General features: G+C 41.5%; 1 protein-coding gene across 1 annotated transcript in view; it reads right to left on the reverse strand.

Moving 5' to 3' along the window:
- Positions 1–15953, reverse strand: part of PID1 (phosphotyrosine interaction domain containing 1) — a 257326-nt gene that overhangs the window by 124578 nt on the left and 116795 nt on the right. Inside the window, exon 2 of the mRNA XM_047773687.1 lies at positions 13216–13362. Coding sequence (XP_047629643.1) covers positions 13216–13362 — 147 coding nt within the window. The remainder of the gene's footprint in view (positions 1–13215; positions 13363–15953) is intronic.

The raw sequence follows: 15953 nt of genomic DNA on the forward strand, positions 1-15953 counted from the left end.
CATAGTGTCTGTGAGGATGTAGCTTTGATCCCTGGCCTCGCTCAGTGGCTCAGTGGGTTAAGGACGTGGCATTGCTGCAAGCTGCAGTGTAGGTCACAGATTAGGCTCATTCATATCCAGTGTTGCCATGACTGTGACACAGATCTGCAGCTGCAGCTCCCATTCAACCCCTAGCCCAGGAACTTCCAGGTGCATCAATTTAAAAAAAAAAAGAGAGAAAAAAACAAAAGAAAACCAGTGAGACTACACATCTAAGCCACATACTCCAAAGCAAGTTTTACAAAACTGATACTTGTATCTAAACTATCTATATTGTTTCTTATTTCTCAAACATTTCCAAAATTAGGAGCAGGGAGTAGAAATTTTACTTAAGGTTCCCAAAAAATGCCAAGAAATAAAAGTCCCTGAATTGAAAAGACCCATTACCTTCCAATTAAATGAGTCAGGAGAAAGGTGGAAAATTCACACCAAGACACACAAGACACAGAAATCAACAAGTGGGGCCTTCACAATATTAAGCACAAATGATTTCTCACATATTTCTATACCCAGCCAAACTTTCCAAAAAGGCAGAATTAATAAATTTTCAAACCTACAAGGCACAAAATTTTTTAACTTAATATGTCCTCAAAACAAGGAGTAGATTTTTTTTTTTTTTTTTTTAGGGCTGCACCCAACATATGTAGGTTGCCTGGCTAGGGGTCAAATCGGAGCTGTAGCCACCAGCCTACACCACAGTTCACAGCAACGCCAGACCCTTAGCCCAATGAACAAGGCCAGGGATTGAACCTGAATCATCATGGCTACCAGCTGGATTCATTTCTGCTGAGCCACGATGGGAAGGAGAAGATTTTTAAAAGAGGAAGAAATCAGAGGAGTATACACCCTATCAGAAAAGTCCTAGAGTTACAGCCGTGAAGACTGGCTAGAAACAAAGGGTCTAGTCTGGTGCCAGAGGACAAAGGCCTCTGGGTGAAAGAGCCCTGGAGGAGATTAAAAAGACTCAAAAGAACGTCTAAAATTGAAGCATCAAGTAACGTATTGATAAGCATAAGCCAAACCTGACGTAGTATTTGGGTAAAACTAAGTATAAATGTATCTCAAACGATACTAACTCTAAACTTCATGAATTGTTAATTCAAAGAAAAGTGAACAAAAAAGATATACAATCAGGCTATGGTGATGGACCCTTTAGGTATTGTGCACATATTAACTAAAATCTCAGAAGGTATCACATTAGGAAGAGGGAGGAAGGAAAGTGGAGAGTTAGTAAAGATTTAAATCTTCATCTACCAAAATATCCAGAAAATGTCTAAAATGGATAAAAACGTGGTATTTAAAAATGAGAGTAAATATAAGGAGAAACTGTTGAAATACACAGCATTTTCCCTTCAAGAAGATCTAGGGTGTGAGGGGGGATAAAGAGGGCAGCTAAAACTATTTTATGTTTCATTTTTCATTATTATTTAAAGTTTGCTTTGATAAAAAAAAATTTAAGGCAAAAAAGTCACTTGCAAAGAAAGCTCATGTATGAGATTATATCCAGTCTATACTGTCTAATGCTACCTTATTTAATGCTCTTTTTTCCATTTAACAAACAGTAACTTAAACTAGCCCTAGAGTAGCAAGCACATTGTCACTCTAACATTTAATTCCCTCACTATGGATGCCACTAATATAAAAGGTAAACAGAAACACTGGGGGAAAATGATTTAACAAAGAATGATAAGTAGAAAAAATATATATAAAGCTGAGAAAGTCTTTTAAACATTAACTACTTATATTTAAGCATTATATTTGCATAAACCAGATTTTAGTTTTGAAGTTATTGTAACCTTGTAACCATCTTTAACAAGCGGTACAATCTCTGCGGGAAACCAACCATAAAGCATAGATTATTAATCAGCTATTGCCAACTTAATTGGTTTTCTGTGTGGTGTTTCTGTAGGTTGCCTAACAAATGAAGCCTACCACTGAGGAACTATATTTTACCCACAGAATTAATCCAGGAAAGCATGTAGAATAATTAAAATGTTTTCTAAATAAATGAGCCCTAGATTCAGATAATGATTAAACTAAATTTTCAGAACTAAACCAACAAATTGTTTCAAAGACAAACTGTCTAATCAGGAAATCATGAGGGGAAAATAACTTTATAACAAAGTACTTCTTTCAGACACACACATTATCCTCATGATAGTCTCCAATCACTTTCAAAATTATCCTTAAAGCTTTGTTGGGAGGGGAGGAAGAACATTCTCGGTCCCTGTGGCAGAATTTCGCATTTTTTTCCCCACAAACATTGTTTAATACACTTACTACACTGAACCATAATGAATCACAAATGCTCACAACTTGGTGAAAGAAATCTAATTCCATTAAAAATTTTAAGATAGCACTTCTTTTCTCAGAAATATTGATAAAGAATAAAGAAGATAAAGAAACATAGGAGCAAAATAATTCCACCGGCCAAGTTTCTATTCTTTTAAGCAGTTGTCTGAATTCCAACGCAAGATTTTTCGTAGGCTGATGAAACGGTAAACGAACATAAACTATTGATTAACAAGGAGCGTTATATTTTTGCCCGCAAGTTCTAACACTTCTAGAATTCCTCCTTTAAAAAAGCGGAAACTGGGAGTTCCTGTTGTGGTGCAGGGGAAAATGAATCCAGCGAGTATCCACGAGGATGCAGGTTCAATCCCTCAGTGGGTTAGGGATCTGGCATTGCCACAGGCTTCGGTGTAGATCTCGGATGCAGCTTGGATCTGGCACCGCTGTGGCTGTGGTGTAAGCTGGCAGCTGTAGCTCTGATTCAGCCCCTAGCCTGGGAACTTCCATACGCCAAGGGTGTGGCTCTAAAATAAATTTTAAAAATAAACAAATAAATAAAAAGCAGAAACTCTTAGTAAGTAAAATCATGGTTACACAAAGATATTAGGTCCTAATCCCTGGAACTGTAAATGTCACCTTATATGGAAAAAGAGTCTGCAGATCTGAATAAATTAAGCATCTTCAGATGAGGGGACTATCCCGCAGGGACTTGTGGGCTTTAACTCCGACTGCACGTGTGATTTTAAGGGAGAGGCAGAGGGAGGTCTGGTACAGGCAGAAGAGAAGACAGTATGGTGTGATGAGGGAGAGACTCGCTTGACGTGGCCACGGCCACGAGCCACACAAGGCCTGCCACTGCCATCATCTAGAAGAAGCCGGGAGCAGATTCTCCCCAGAGCCTCCAGAGGGCATGGAATTGCTGACCTCACGATTTCTGCCCAGTGAGACTGTGGACTTCTGGCCTCCAGATCCATGAGAGAATAAACTTTTGTTGTTTTAAGCACTAAGGTTGCCACCACCAAGCAGTTCTGTAGAAAACAGTACCCTACCCTGGCAAATGCTTGTGAGCAGGATGGCAGTGATTAGGCTGAGCACACCAGCCTAGTCTGCCACCAGCCCAGTTGCAAGTGAGATGGAAAGATGTCACTTTCCCTGAAGCTATGGAAATTTTGATGTAGGCAAAGAGAAGAAACAAAGGTCTAGGTGGGTGACTTAGAGGGAGCTGTCTTCCAAATGCAACGTGGAGAACAGAGTTTCTTTCTACTTCTTTTCTCTCTCTCTTTTTCCTTTTTATGGCCACATCTGTGAAAATGGAAGTTCCCAGGCTAGGAGTCAAATTGGAGCTGCAACTGCCAGCCTACACCACGGCTTGCTGACAACACTGGATCCTAAACCCGATAAGGAAGACGAGGGGTCAAACCCACATCTTCAGACACTATGACAGGTCCTTAACCTGCTGAGTCACAATGTAAATTTCTGGAGTTTGTTAGAGATAACTTCCCAGACAAACTTCTCATCCAAATAATTTTTTCTTTAATAATATTTTTTATATATAATGATTTTTATTTTTTTCCATTATAGCTGGTTTATGGTGTTCTGCCAATTTTCTGCTGTACAGCAAGGTGACCCAGTTACACATACATGTATACATTCTTTTTCTTACATTATCATGCTCCGTCATAAGTGACTAGACATAGTTCCCACTGCTACACAGCAGGATCGCATTGCTAATCCATTCCAAAGGCAATAGTGTGCATTCATCAACCCCAAGCTCCCCATCCATCCCACTCCCTCCCCCTCCCCCTTGGCAACCACAAGTCTGTTCTCCAAGTCCATGATTTGCTTTTCTGTGGAAAGGTTCCTTTGTGCCATATATTAGATTCCAGATATAAGTGATGTCATATGATATTTGTCTTTCTCTTTCTGACTTCCTTCACTCAGGATGAGAGTCTCTAGTTCCATCCATGTGGCTGCAAATGGCATTATTTTGCTCCTTTTTATGGCTGAGTAGTATTCAGTTGTGTATATATACCACATCTCCCTAATCCAATCGTCTGTCAATGGACATTTGGGTTGTTTCCATGTCTTGGCTATTGTGAATAGAGCTGCAATGAATATGTGGGTGCATGTGTCTTTTTCAAGGAAAGCTTTGTCTGGATATATGCCCAAGAGTGGGGTTGCTGGGCCATATGGTAGTTCTATGTATAGTTTTCTGAGGTACCTCCAAGCTGTTCTACATAGTGGTTGTACCAGCTTATATTCCCACCAAGAGTGCAGGAGGGTTCCCTTTTCTCCACACCCCCTCCAGCACTTGTTATTTGTGGACTTATTGATGATGGCCATTCTGACTGGTGTGAGGTGGTATCTTGTGGTAGTTTTGATTTGCATTTCTCTAATAATCAGTGATGTTGAGCATTTTTTCATATGAATAATTATTTTTTAAAAACTAGTTACAAGAGTAACATTTGTTCATTGTTGAAAATGTATAAAAATCCAAGGCAAAAAAAAAGAAAAATCATAAGTTTTACCTATCATTTGACTATCCTGGGATCATTTCTGCTCATGTTTTAGTGTGAATGTTCTATTACGAATATTTGCAAATATTTTATTTTGCAAAAATAGGATCTAATAACACTTTGCAACCAATTTTTTATTCATATAACATTATGAACATTTTCCTCATCACTGTAATTTCTACAACATGTTTAATGCCTGCATGTTTTCCCATAGTAATGTAGAGTAAAAAAATTATTTCTTTTAGACATTATTGAGATTTTTCCCCATTTTTCACTAACAAATCTTTATGATCTCCCAGGAATTTTTAAAGACAAGAAGTAGGCAGAGTTATTGCTGTGGCTCAGTGGTAACAAAACCAACTTGTATCCATTAGAATGCAAGTTCAATCCCTGGCCTCGCTTAGTGGGTTAAGGATCCAGCATTACCATAAGCTGTGGTGTAGGTCACAGATGCATCTCAGATCTGCTGTGGCTGTGGCCGTGGTATAGGCTGGCAACTGGAGCTCTGATTCAAAACCTAGCCTGGGAACTTCCATATGTCACACATGCGGCCCTAAAAGAGCAAAAAAAAAAAAAACAAGAAGAAGTAAAGTAGACAAATCTGGACTCGCAGGAAGAAATCATCTTTGGAATTGTGCAAAGGTTAAGCTTTAATGCCAAATCTGGTTCCCTAGAGTCAAATGATCATTTTCAGCCACACCTCCCCCAGCATGTGCGGTAGCAGGAAATACATAGTTTGAAGGTATCAGAGATCCCTAGAGCATCTCTCAATGGGGCAGGTCAATCATGGGGAAGAGTGACCTCACAAAGGAGTCCACCATCCTATTCAACAAGCATTCAGGAGTAATGATAATCTACCATCAAAGTACTTTTGTCAGCCGAAATGAAGACATTTCCCAAGGTAAAAAGATTCTAGTCATCATATAACAAATGTGAGCTCATGAAGGATAAAGAACTGTGTTGAAGCCACCACACCTGGGAGTAGGAAGACCAAAGCACAGAATTCAAAGTCATAAGTTGGGACTCATGGCCAAAGTTTACATTAAAGTCATAAATAAAAGATCCCTCTTTTTATGGCTGAATAGTATTCCATTGTATATATGTACCACATCTTAATCCATTCATCTGACAATGGACATTTGGGTGCATATATCTTTTTGAATGAAAATTTTGTCTGGATACTTGCCCAAGAGTGGGATTGCTGGATCAAAATAATGCCATTTGCAGCAACATGGATGGAACTAGAGACTCTCACACCAAGTGAAATGTCAGAAAGAGAAGGACAAATACCATATGATATCACTTATATGTGGAATCTAAAATATGGCACAAATGATTTTACCTACAAAACAGAAACAGATCATGGATATAGAGAGCAGACTTGTGTTTGCCAGGGGGGTGGGGGGAGAGAAGGGGATGGATGGGGAGTTTAAGGTTGGTAGATGCAAACTATTACATGCAGAACAGATCAGTAATTGGGTCATGCTGTTCAGCACAGGGAACTGTGTCCAGTCTCCTGGGTTAGAACATCATGGAAGATAGTATAGGAGAAAAAAAAAAGGAATGTATGTATATGTGAGGCTGGGTCACTTTGCTATAAAGCAGAAATTGAAGGAACACTGTAAATCAACTATACTTCAATAAAATGTTTTTTTCAAAAAAAAAAAAAAAAAGATCCCTCCATGCCAGGTACCACAGCAACTGCCTAAGTAGTCAGTATCTCAAACATGCAAACAGAGACCAATGCGGAAACAACATACAGGGGCTTCAACTGTCCCTGGAGTTACATCCACTTTTCCCCCTGATGCTTTTGAGACTTGCAAAGAGTGGTGAGGACAGTGGGTTCTGTGTATGGTAAGATGAAGAGAGAGGAACAAGGCTGAGAAGAGATTCAGTACCTGGTAGGGAGGAGAGCTTCCTCTGGTTTTCCTAAGGCTCCTACCCCAGTGAGTCGTCTCTCTAGCATCCTTAAAATGAGAAGCAGGTGTGTGACTACATATGTAGGTTTATGCATGTGCATATCTTTCTCACCTCTTTCTCCTCTCCTGGGTCCCATTCACCTTGAGGGACCAGACATCCACAAAGCTCTAAATCCGTCTTTAAAAATGCCCTTTGGGTATTGCCATTGGTGTTTTCACAAACACCCCAGATTCCATAGGCTTGAACTCATCTCTTCCGAAACTCTGTTTCTCTTTCACTGTTCTAACCTTGAATAATGGGCTGCCAAATTAGAAACCTGGACCAAAAAGCTGAAAAAAATGAGGGCAGGTGGGGGCCCATCCTTTCTCCAGTGAATGAAAACACCTTCCCCACCCATAAGATGAAAGCCCTTCAATGTACGTGGCCAAACCACGTAGCAGCTGATGGCCATTCATGACTGCCTGCAAGAAGGGGCTCAAGAGAGTAGCCTTGTACTCAAACTCAGGCTCATCCCATCCACACAGAAACATCCTCTATAAGGATTCAAGGGAGTGGGCTGGGCTATAACATGGAAGGAGAAGCAGCCCTTGCTCAGCAACCTAAGGACATTGCATTTCCCTCAACCCCCATCGTTCTTTCTGCAAGGTATATGTGTCTCCCTTCAAGCCTTAGACCACTCCTTGTAGCAGGCACTTTTGTTCCCTCTCTGGCATCTCCTGCCCTCTTCCCTCCTACTGGAATTTGCAGATTCAAAAGCAAATACATTTTAATGATTTAAGTCAATGTGAATAAGGTTTCCTGCTATTTCAACCCAAAGCATCCAAAGCCATTGTTTATCTATGTGTCCTTATTAATACCTGGAACATTTTGCAAGTATGCAGTATATTCTTGTGGATGAAGAAAGAAATGAAACTAGAAAATCAGGAAGGAGAATGTATATACGTGTATGACTGGGTCACTTTGCTGTACAGCAGAAAATGGCACAGCGTTGTCAATCAACTGTTCTTTCTTTAAAAAAAAGAAAACGAAAATCAGGAAGGAAGGGAGGATGGAAAGAGGAAGGGAAGGAAAAGGTCAAAAAATTTATAAATCAATAAAGAGTCAAAATTGCAGGAAAATAAAAACCTGTCTCTTAAACAACAGACGTTAGCTCTTATCAACTTTTATCCCTTGTATTTGTGCAGATGAGCAGACGTGACTGCTTTGTTTACAGGAAAGTCTGAGAAGGAATGAAGAGAAAATAGCTTAAAATTTGATATCATCTACTCTGAATTTAGAGGAAAACAACCCATAAAGACCATGGGCCTGAATCTTACTTCATTTACCACTATTCCTTGTATTCTGTCTTCACATCTAAATCAGAAACGTGTGTTGCGAGGAGAAGGTCTCTACAATTGGCATCACAGGTCCAAAATGACCTATACCATGAAAGGGCCGCAAAATGCATTTGATGAGAATGACAATATAATCAAATGTTTCTCCCTTCTGTTATGTGTAACAACAATGGCCCATAGCTAAAATGAGAAAACAAGACTATGTCTAATTAAATATAGAACTGATGAAATAAACCCAAGATGTAGTGTAGAAAATAGACACAGATGACGCTAATGTTAAATATACTTAAAGTCAAATGAGGAGGGCTTATAAAATAAGTGGGATTTGCCGGAATCCACTTCTAAGACGGGCCATTCACTCCAGCAACTCTCCTCTCTCTGTCCCGTGAAACTGTCAGCCATCCACATCCTTCCTGAGGGACCACCCCTGGCACTCCTCAATACAGGAAAGCTCAAGGAGTAAAGTGAAAATTGTCCTGGTTTATGAATCGTTAACTCCTCCCTTAGAAACTAGTCTGTCGGATGGTTTCTGCCCTCACCATCGGAAACAAGACAGCAAGGGTCTTAGGTGGGGCTTCGTAGGATGTCAGGTCAAGTGCCTCACTCAGGAGGGGATGAGATTTGGGAACTGGAGCATCACTTGGGGAGCAGATCCAGGTGAGATGCTGGTGGGGCCAGTGGTGAAGGGTGAAGGGACAGAGGTGGCTGGACAGCACCCAAGTGGCAGATTGAGGGAGACAAGCAAAAACATAAATAATTGGCTTAAACCTTAAATAAGGGAGGAAAGGGAGGGGACTGGAAAGGAACACTACCTGCTTAACTAGCCCTATGTACTAGCACCTCCCAAAGGCTGCCTGGTGGCCAAGAGAACCATCAGCTCTGGACAGCATCCCTCGAGACCTAGCTCAGGAGCAGAGGTCCATGCAGTGATGCCGAGAGGATGCAGAGGAAGACAATCAGGCCAACCCAGAAAAAAGGCAGAGAGGTCCAGACCCAGACAGGAGCCCTGTGCAGATAACTTCCAACGGTCCTGCTTCTCCTCCTGTGTCTTTCCCCACGCAGCTTCCCTTAGTATTTCTCTGCCTTTCACTTGACTGAAATCCTTACACTCAGGAATGACCACCAATCACAAAATTTATAAAACGTTTTAAATAAAAAATAAGTGTTATAAGGTTTTCCAGCCTTACTAAACCCCCTTCCCCCTTATGTGTCAGTTTATTTGTTATAGCACAGCTCCTATTTGGCTTTAAAACTGAAAGCACCAGGTAGCCAGGGACTGTCTCTGTGGAATGGATGTCATATAGGGCCCACGTGGTTGTATAGGAACTCACTGGATGCTTCAGTTTATTCCATAGGTTTTTTCTGTTTTTTTCTTTTTTTTTTTTTTAATTTTTTTCTCTTTTTAGAGCCGCACCTGTGGCTTGTAGAAGTTCCAGGCTAGGGGTCGAATCGGAGCTGCAGCTGCCGACATGCACCACAGCCACAGCAACGAGGGATCTGAGCCAGGTCTGCAACCTACACCACAGCTCACGTCAATGCCGGATGCTTAGCGCACTGAGCAAGGCCAGGGATCAAACCCACATCCTTACAGACATTCTGTCGAGTTCTTACCCAATAAGCCACAATGGGAACTCTGTTTTTTCTTTTTTAAAAAAATTATAGTTGTACAACTCTGCTGTGCCAATTTCTGCCGTACAGCAAAGTGACTCAGTCACACACGTACACGCATTCTTCTTTTATATTTTCTTTTCCGTCATGGTCTATCTTAGGAGACTGGATACGAAACACACTTGCAGTTGATCTGGGTATTCCCCTTATTCCTTCTCTTTGACTCTATTTGCTTTACTCATAAGACCGGCTTTGATTCCTTTCTCCGCAATTCCATATACACAGTAGCTTCTCAATGACTAGTAATTAAATAAATGTTTGCTAACAAGCCAAGCACCACCTAGGATGCCATTGTGTTAGGCAGGGGAAGACGGGCAAGACAAGCCATTGTCTCTGCTGCAAAATCAGACACAGCATCTGATACTGCAAACAGCTCCAACCAGCATCCTAATAGTATGCAGTGGATTGTACAGTTAAATAACGCCACTCAAAAAAAAAAAAAAAAAAGTGGCGGAGTAGAGGAGAATACACAAAGACCCAGCTGCCCACAACATGAATAGCCTGGCCAGGGCCATCCCACCAAGACCCACAGAGAATACAGATCAGAGGGAACTGGGAAATTCGAGAGGAGCCAGGGCCTCGACCTCTGTTAACCACGATCCATTTTCAACTCCCCTCTCCTTTGCTTCCTCCTGCCTCTCTCCCTCCCCAAACCTAAAGTTCTGGGAGCACAACTTGAGAGCTGTTAGGCAAAAAAAGAACCAGCACTGTGTGGTGTCAGAGGGTCCCCAGGCTGGCTCTGCAGCTGGGCCCCGGGCTACATTGTGCTCATTATTCCTGGCAGGCCCGGGCCCCAGAGAGTGCCTTCTGCAGCTGGCATTTTGTGAGCTAAGTTACTCCCAAGAATCCGAGAGGAAACACTGCACTTTGTTCCTCAGGATGATGTGAAAAAAAAAAAAAAAATATATATATATATAGGGGAGGTCTCAAGATTTTAAACAGAAATTTCAAGGCTCAAACACCTAACTTTGTTTTGTCATTTTTGAACCAAAGCACATGACTCTGAACACCAGTGTGACGTCATCTTAGAAAATTAAAGGCTGCAATTCCAGTACGCATGCAGTTAAAATTTAAATATGTAAAGTCATTCAAGTACACAACTGGAAGAATGATGCAGTAGAGGTTTTTTCCTTGAAACAGAATCTTAAAGCGGGAAAGTATCTCGAGAGGTGTTGGCCCAGATTTCTCATTCCAGGATTGTGATTATCTGGGCCTGGAATCTCCTCTTCAAGATTTCTAGGGCTGGAGCGTTCATATATTTTTTATAGCCCAGGGGAATATGTTTTTTCACCTTGAATGCAGAAGTTTCTTCCTGTATCCAGCAAAAATCTCTGCTGATTTCTCTTTGTACAACTAGCCCCACAGACCAATGCCAGGGCAATGCTCTTCTGAATTCCTTCTATTTTTTTCAACAACATCCTTCTAGAAGTAAAATAAATGAACACGACCTAAAGCAGAACACACAAAAAATTTACTCTGTGAGCCCTGAACCCTATATTGCTTGTCAGAAATATTATGGCTTTTGTCTTTCAGCAAATATTTCTCCTTCTCTCTCCGCTATCTCCATTTCCATCTCTCTCTCTCTTTCTCTACACACACACACACACACACACACACACACACACACACACACACACATATCTCGTTCACATCCGATTGCCTCGCCAGGTCTTTTTGTTCTGAAACTGCATTTTTCCCTCCCACTTAAACATGCTCTGTAGACTTTATCAAACTACACTCTTCTCCTTAGACTTGTCCCTACTGACTTGATCTTGCTTTTGAGGGGCCAGTTTCCCCAACAGGAACAGAATTTGAAATGACTTTAGGAAATCTCTAAAGGAACCATAACCCAGTTTCTTCTCTTATCACTTTCAAATTTAATGAGTCTTTTTATAAGTCCTTTATATCTTCACGTCACCAAAAAAGCATTGCTTGCAACAGGACTAAAGGCGGTTCAGTGGGTCCACTCTCTCCCATCAAAGCTGAGCCACTGAGAACTGCTTTTTGAAAGTTGGGAGCTCCGCTAAGCGGAGTTAGCATCTAAACTCACTTTTTCAAATGGAGTCATTTGCCCCACTTGCCTAAATCCCTGTGATATTTCCCTATAGGGATGAAAACAAACTCTAAACTCCATGCCATGGCATCGAAGCTCCTTATACGTGGATGCCCCATAGGGCACCACTATTAACCACAACTTTCTCACTTCCCCAGATTCACTGGCCCCTTATTTTCCATCCATAACACACGAGACCATGTCCTCTACAGGGAGCTGGCCTTCCCACTCCTGCTGCCTGACAGATTCCACCTCGAGTTCTTCACAGACTGGCTTTCTCATCAGCCAAGGCTTGTTAATCTGTATTTTTTCCCCTCTCTTCCTCCAGCTAACAGTTAAACCCCATAAAGACGCTTGGGGGGGGGGGTCTTGTTCACGGCGCCTCCAGTGCTGGGCAGACAGTGGGCACCCAGTGAACGTGTGTGGAATGAATGGGCGTGTGTGGGGTTTTCTGCACACACACCATCACTGAAGATGGCTGTAAGCGCCAACCTGACCACAGCTATGCAAGAACTGGGAAGTGGACAGAAGACTCTGGCCAGAAAGATCAATGGATCTTTGCTTCCCCAACCTGGAAAGCAATAAGACAAGGAGTGTATCTCTAAGGTTGTAAAAGAAATCCACAGGCAAACATGCATTTTCCTGCCCCTTAATTTACTTGCACTACTCAAAACAAATTTCTGATGATGAGATATGCATAAGACATATTTTCTTTGTTACCTCTAAACCAATGACTATATTCATCAACATGTGTGAAAAAGAATATTGTATGAGAAAGAACCCCAAAGCTTACCAAAATCATGCATTTCATTTCCAATTTTCTTTCCATGTCAGCATTACAGTTTACATAAATGAAAAACGTTGTTTAAACGGATTCTGAGGCATGAATATTAGCATACATTTTGAGAGCTGAAGCAAAACAAAAATGTAAAATAACCCCCAAAGGATCCAGAGAGCACAACTACTGAGAAATTTCTTTCACTTTTCAGTCTTGAAGATAGTTTATTCAGATTGCAAATACAAAGGGAGGAATTCTCATTAAGAACAGAACTTCTCTTACCAAGCCCAAAGTTCCATAGGGGCTAGCAAGAATACGGCAAATTACTATTTCATTCGCACACACTTAAATTTATGTCTTTGATGTGTACCCCAATGTGAGGCTCTATATCACATCTCTGTATCTACATCTGCATCATCTTTCTATATTGCTAAGAAAAATAAAGTAAGGTATAGGTTCATACTACCGCCACTCAGTGAGCTTATTCTACTAGTCACGCGATATATTCATTCTTTAAAAAAAAAAAAAAATATCCCCTTGAAACAAGTACCTTGAGGTGACACATTCTTTTGTCTGTCCCACCTCAAGGGCCCCTGCTGGCCACGGGCCCCCTACCTTGCATCCACTGTGAGTCTTGGTCTTCATCAGGGGTGTGGTGGTGCACAGCTCAATGGCCTCAGGCTCATGGAAGATGACGGCTGGCAGAGGTTCCTTTTTCAGTGTCAGGACATTCAACTTAGACTTCAGCATGGTCTGAAAGTGCTGAAAAGCAGAAAAAGAAAAAAAAAAAAAAAAGGAAGCCAGAGTTAAGTCATTTGGAATTGTACATGGTGCAATTGTAGAGCAAACCCAGCAGCAAAATCTTTGTTCTATTAATTCATTTTACTAGGGCAGGCCAAAAGGTACCCAGTAAAACAGAAGGAAAAAGCTACCAAAATGAAACTGTGGGCGACAATCCACACCTCGGCAGATGCCGTTAAAACTTGGGGCAGTGGTAGCGTCACCAGGACCTTGACCTGAGAGGTTCTTCCAAGGTCATGTGCACAGAAGAGATTCTAGACACGAGATCCATGCTGAATTCAGCAAAATAAGTAAAGATGTTGAGAAGAGGATGTTATAGGAGACACTCAGGAGAAAGTCTAAAGATAATTAAAAAAAAGGAGGAGAACTGATGAAAAACACACAGGCACACAACATCCATTCTCTGACTGCCCTAGTGGCTGCAGAACTTGAGAAAATTCACTACTTCTCAATGGACTTTTCTATCCACTGCCTCAGGCCAGGACTCTAAGTAGATACCCATTCTATATGCAACTCCTGTTGACACTCGTTTTGAAATATGCCCAGAATCCAACCACATTTAATCACCACTATGTATCTATACACCCAGTTCAAGTTCCATCTTTTTTTGATCTATTATAGCAGCTTCCACACTAGTCTTGCCACTTCCAACCTGGCCACACAGCAGCAGGAAGGAATCCTTCTAAAATCTAACCATGGCTGTCCTCCTTCTGCCAAAGGGATGCCACTGGGAAAATGGTGCCTATAGACTTGCTCAATGCAGGGTTGCCACAAACCTTCAATTGGTTAAATAAAAGCAGGTTCCCCCTCCTGAGTCCTCCTGTCTTCTCACAGAAACACTCTAAGTCCTTACATTGGCCTTCAAGCCCATGCATGGCATGATTCAGGGTCCCAAAGCCTCTTGAATCTCATCTCTCACCATCATTCCCTCACTTACTCAGGCCCAGCGTCAGTGGCCTCCTTACTCGCTGAGAATGAGCCAAAGACATATGGAAACTCTGAACATGTACTCTTGCCCTCAGTATCTGAAACCTTGCTTCTTCGCCTTCTTGAAGAACCGGATTAAACGACATCTTATGAGACAGTCTTTCTTTATTAACATTCATCTAAAATAGCCACCCGCCCACATACACACACACAGAGCATGCATCCTGTGCAATCAATCACACAGGGCCCTACACTCAGAGGGGCTCCATGCTTGGTATAATTCTCTTGGTTTAATGTCACCATCTTGAAATTCTTAATAACTTTATTTTTGAACTTGCGTTTTGTAAGTCTGATGGGACGGCACAGCACATGTGTAAGTAGATAGTCACAACATGTGCATTCACCTCCAATGGGCAGGAATTCAGTAAGATGGAAACTGAGCCCAGGCATTTTATTGTTCCCTGCTTTATTGTACTTTGCAGATACCGCTTTTTTTTTTTTTTTTTACACAAATTGAAGGTCTGTGGCAACCCTGCATTGAACAAGTCTACCAGCACCATTTTGCCCAGCAGCATTTTCTCACTTTGTGGCTCTGTATCACAATGTGGTATTTCTTGAGATATTTCAAACTTTTTTCATTCTTACTATGTTTGTTCTGATGATCCATGATCCATGGTCTTTGATGGTACTGTTGCAAAAAGACCAAGACTCACTGAAGGCTCAGATGATGGTTGGAACTTTTTAGCAATAAAATATTTGTAATTAAGGTATGTACATTGTTTTCTTAGGCCAAATGCTATTGCACACTTAACAGAGCATAGCATAAACATAATTTTTAGGAGTTCCCGTCGTGGCGCAGTGGTTAACGAATCCGACTAGGAATCATGAGGTTGCGGGTTCGGTCCCTGCCCTTGCTCAGTGGGTTAACGATCCGGCGTTGCCGTGAGCTGTGGTGTAGGTTGCAGACGCGGCTCGGATCCCGTGTTGCTGTGGCTCTGGCGTAGGCCGGTGGCTGCAGCTCCGATTAGACCCCTAGCCTGGGAACCTCCATATGCTGAGGGAGCGGCCCAAGAAATAGCAACAACAACAATAACAACAAAAAAGACAAAAAACAAACAAAAAAAAAACATAATTTTTATATGCATTGGGAAAAAAATTTTTGCTGTATCTCGCGATTTGCCTTATTGCAGTGGTCTGGAACCAAATCCAGTCTCTCTGAGGTCTGCCTGAAAAAGTAAGGATGTTAAGTCTATGACTCAGTTTTCCAAGAGCACATGCTTTCTTTAGAATTAGAATTTGCTTCCAATGCAGAAAAAAGTCACTCTAATAAGAAGTACAAATGATCAAGGAGCCCTATCCTATCCTTTTTGTTTGTACGACTCTCTGTATTAGGCAACCACTAATACTGAAAACGATGACACAGAAGGGTCATCAGAACTCCTCCTCTTACCGGGCCTCTTACTCAGGAGTAAATCAAAGGAGAATGTGCATGTCTGAAAAACGAAATAAACACAAGCAAGTTCATTCTTTGCTCTGTGTCCACTGTTCCACTAAGATCAAAATTCATTTGCATATATGAACTACGAAATGCCAACTGGGTAATTTCAGTGATTCCACACATATTT

This window comes from Phacochoerus africanus, chromosome 3 (assembly GCF_016906955.1).
Source record: "Phacochoerus africanus isolate WHEZ1 chromosome 3, ROS_Pafr_v1, whole genome shotgun sequence".
NCBI classification, from domain to species: domain Eukaryota; kingdom Metazoa; phylum Chordata; class Mammalia; order Artiodactyla; family Suidae; genus Phacochoerus; species Phacochoerus africanus.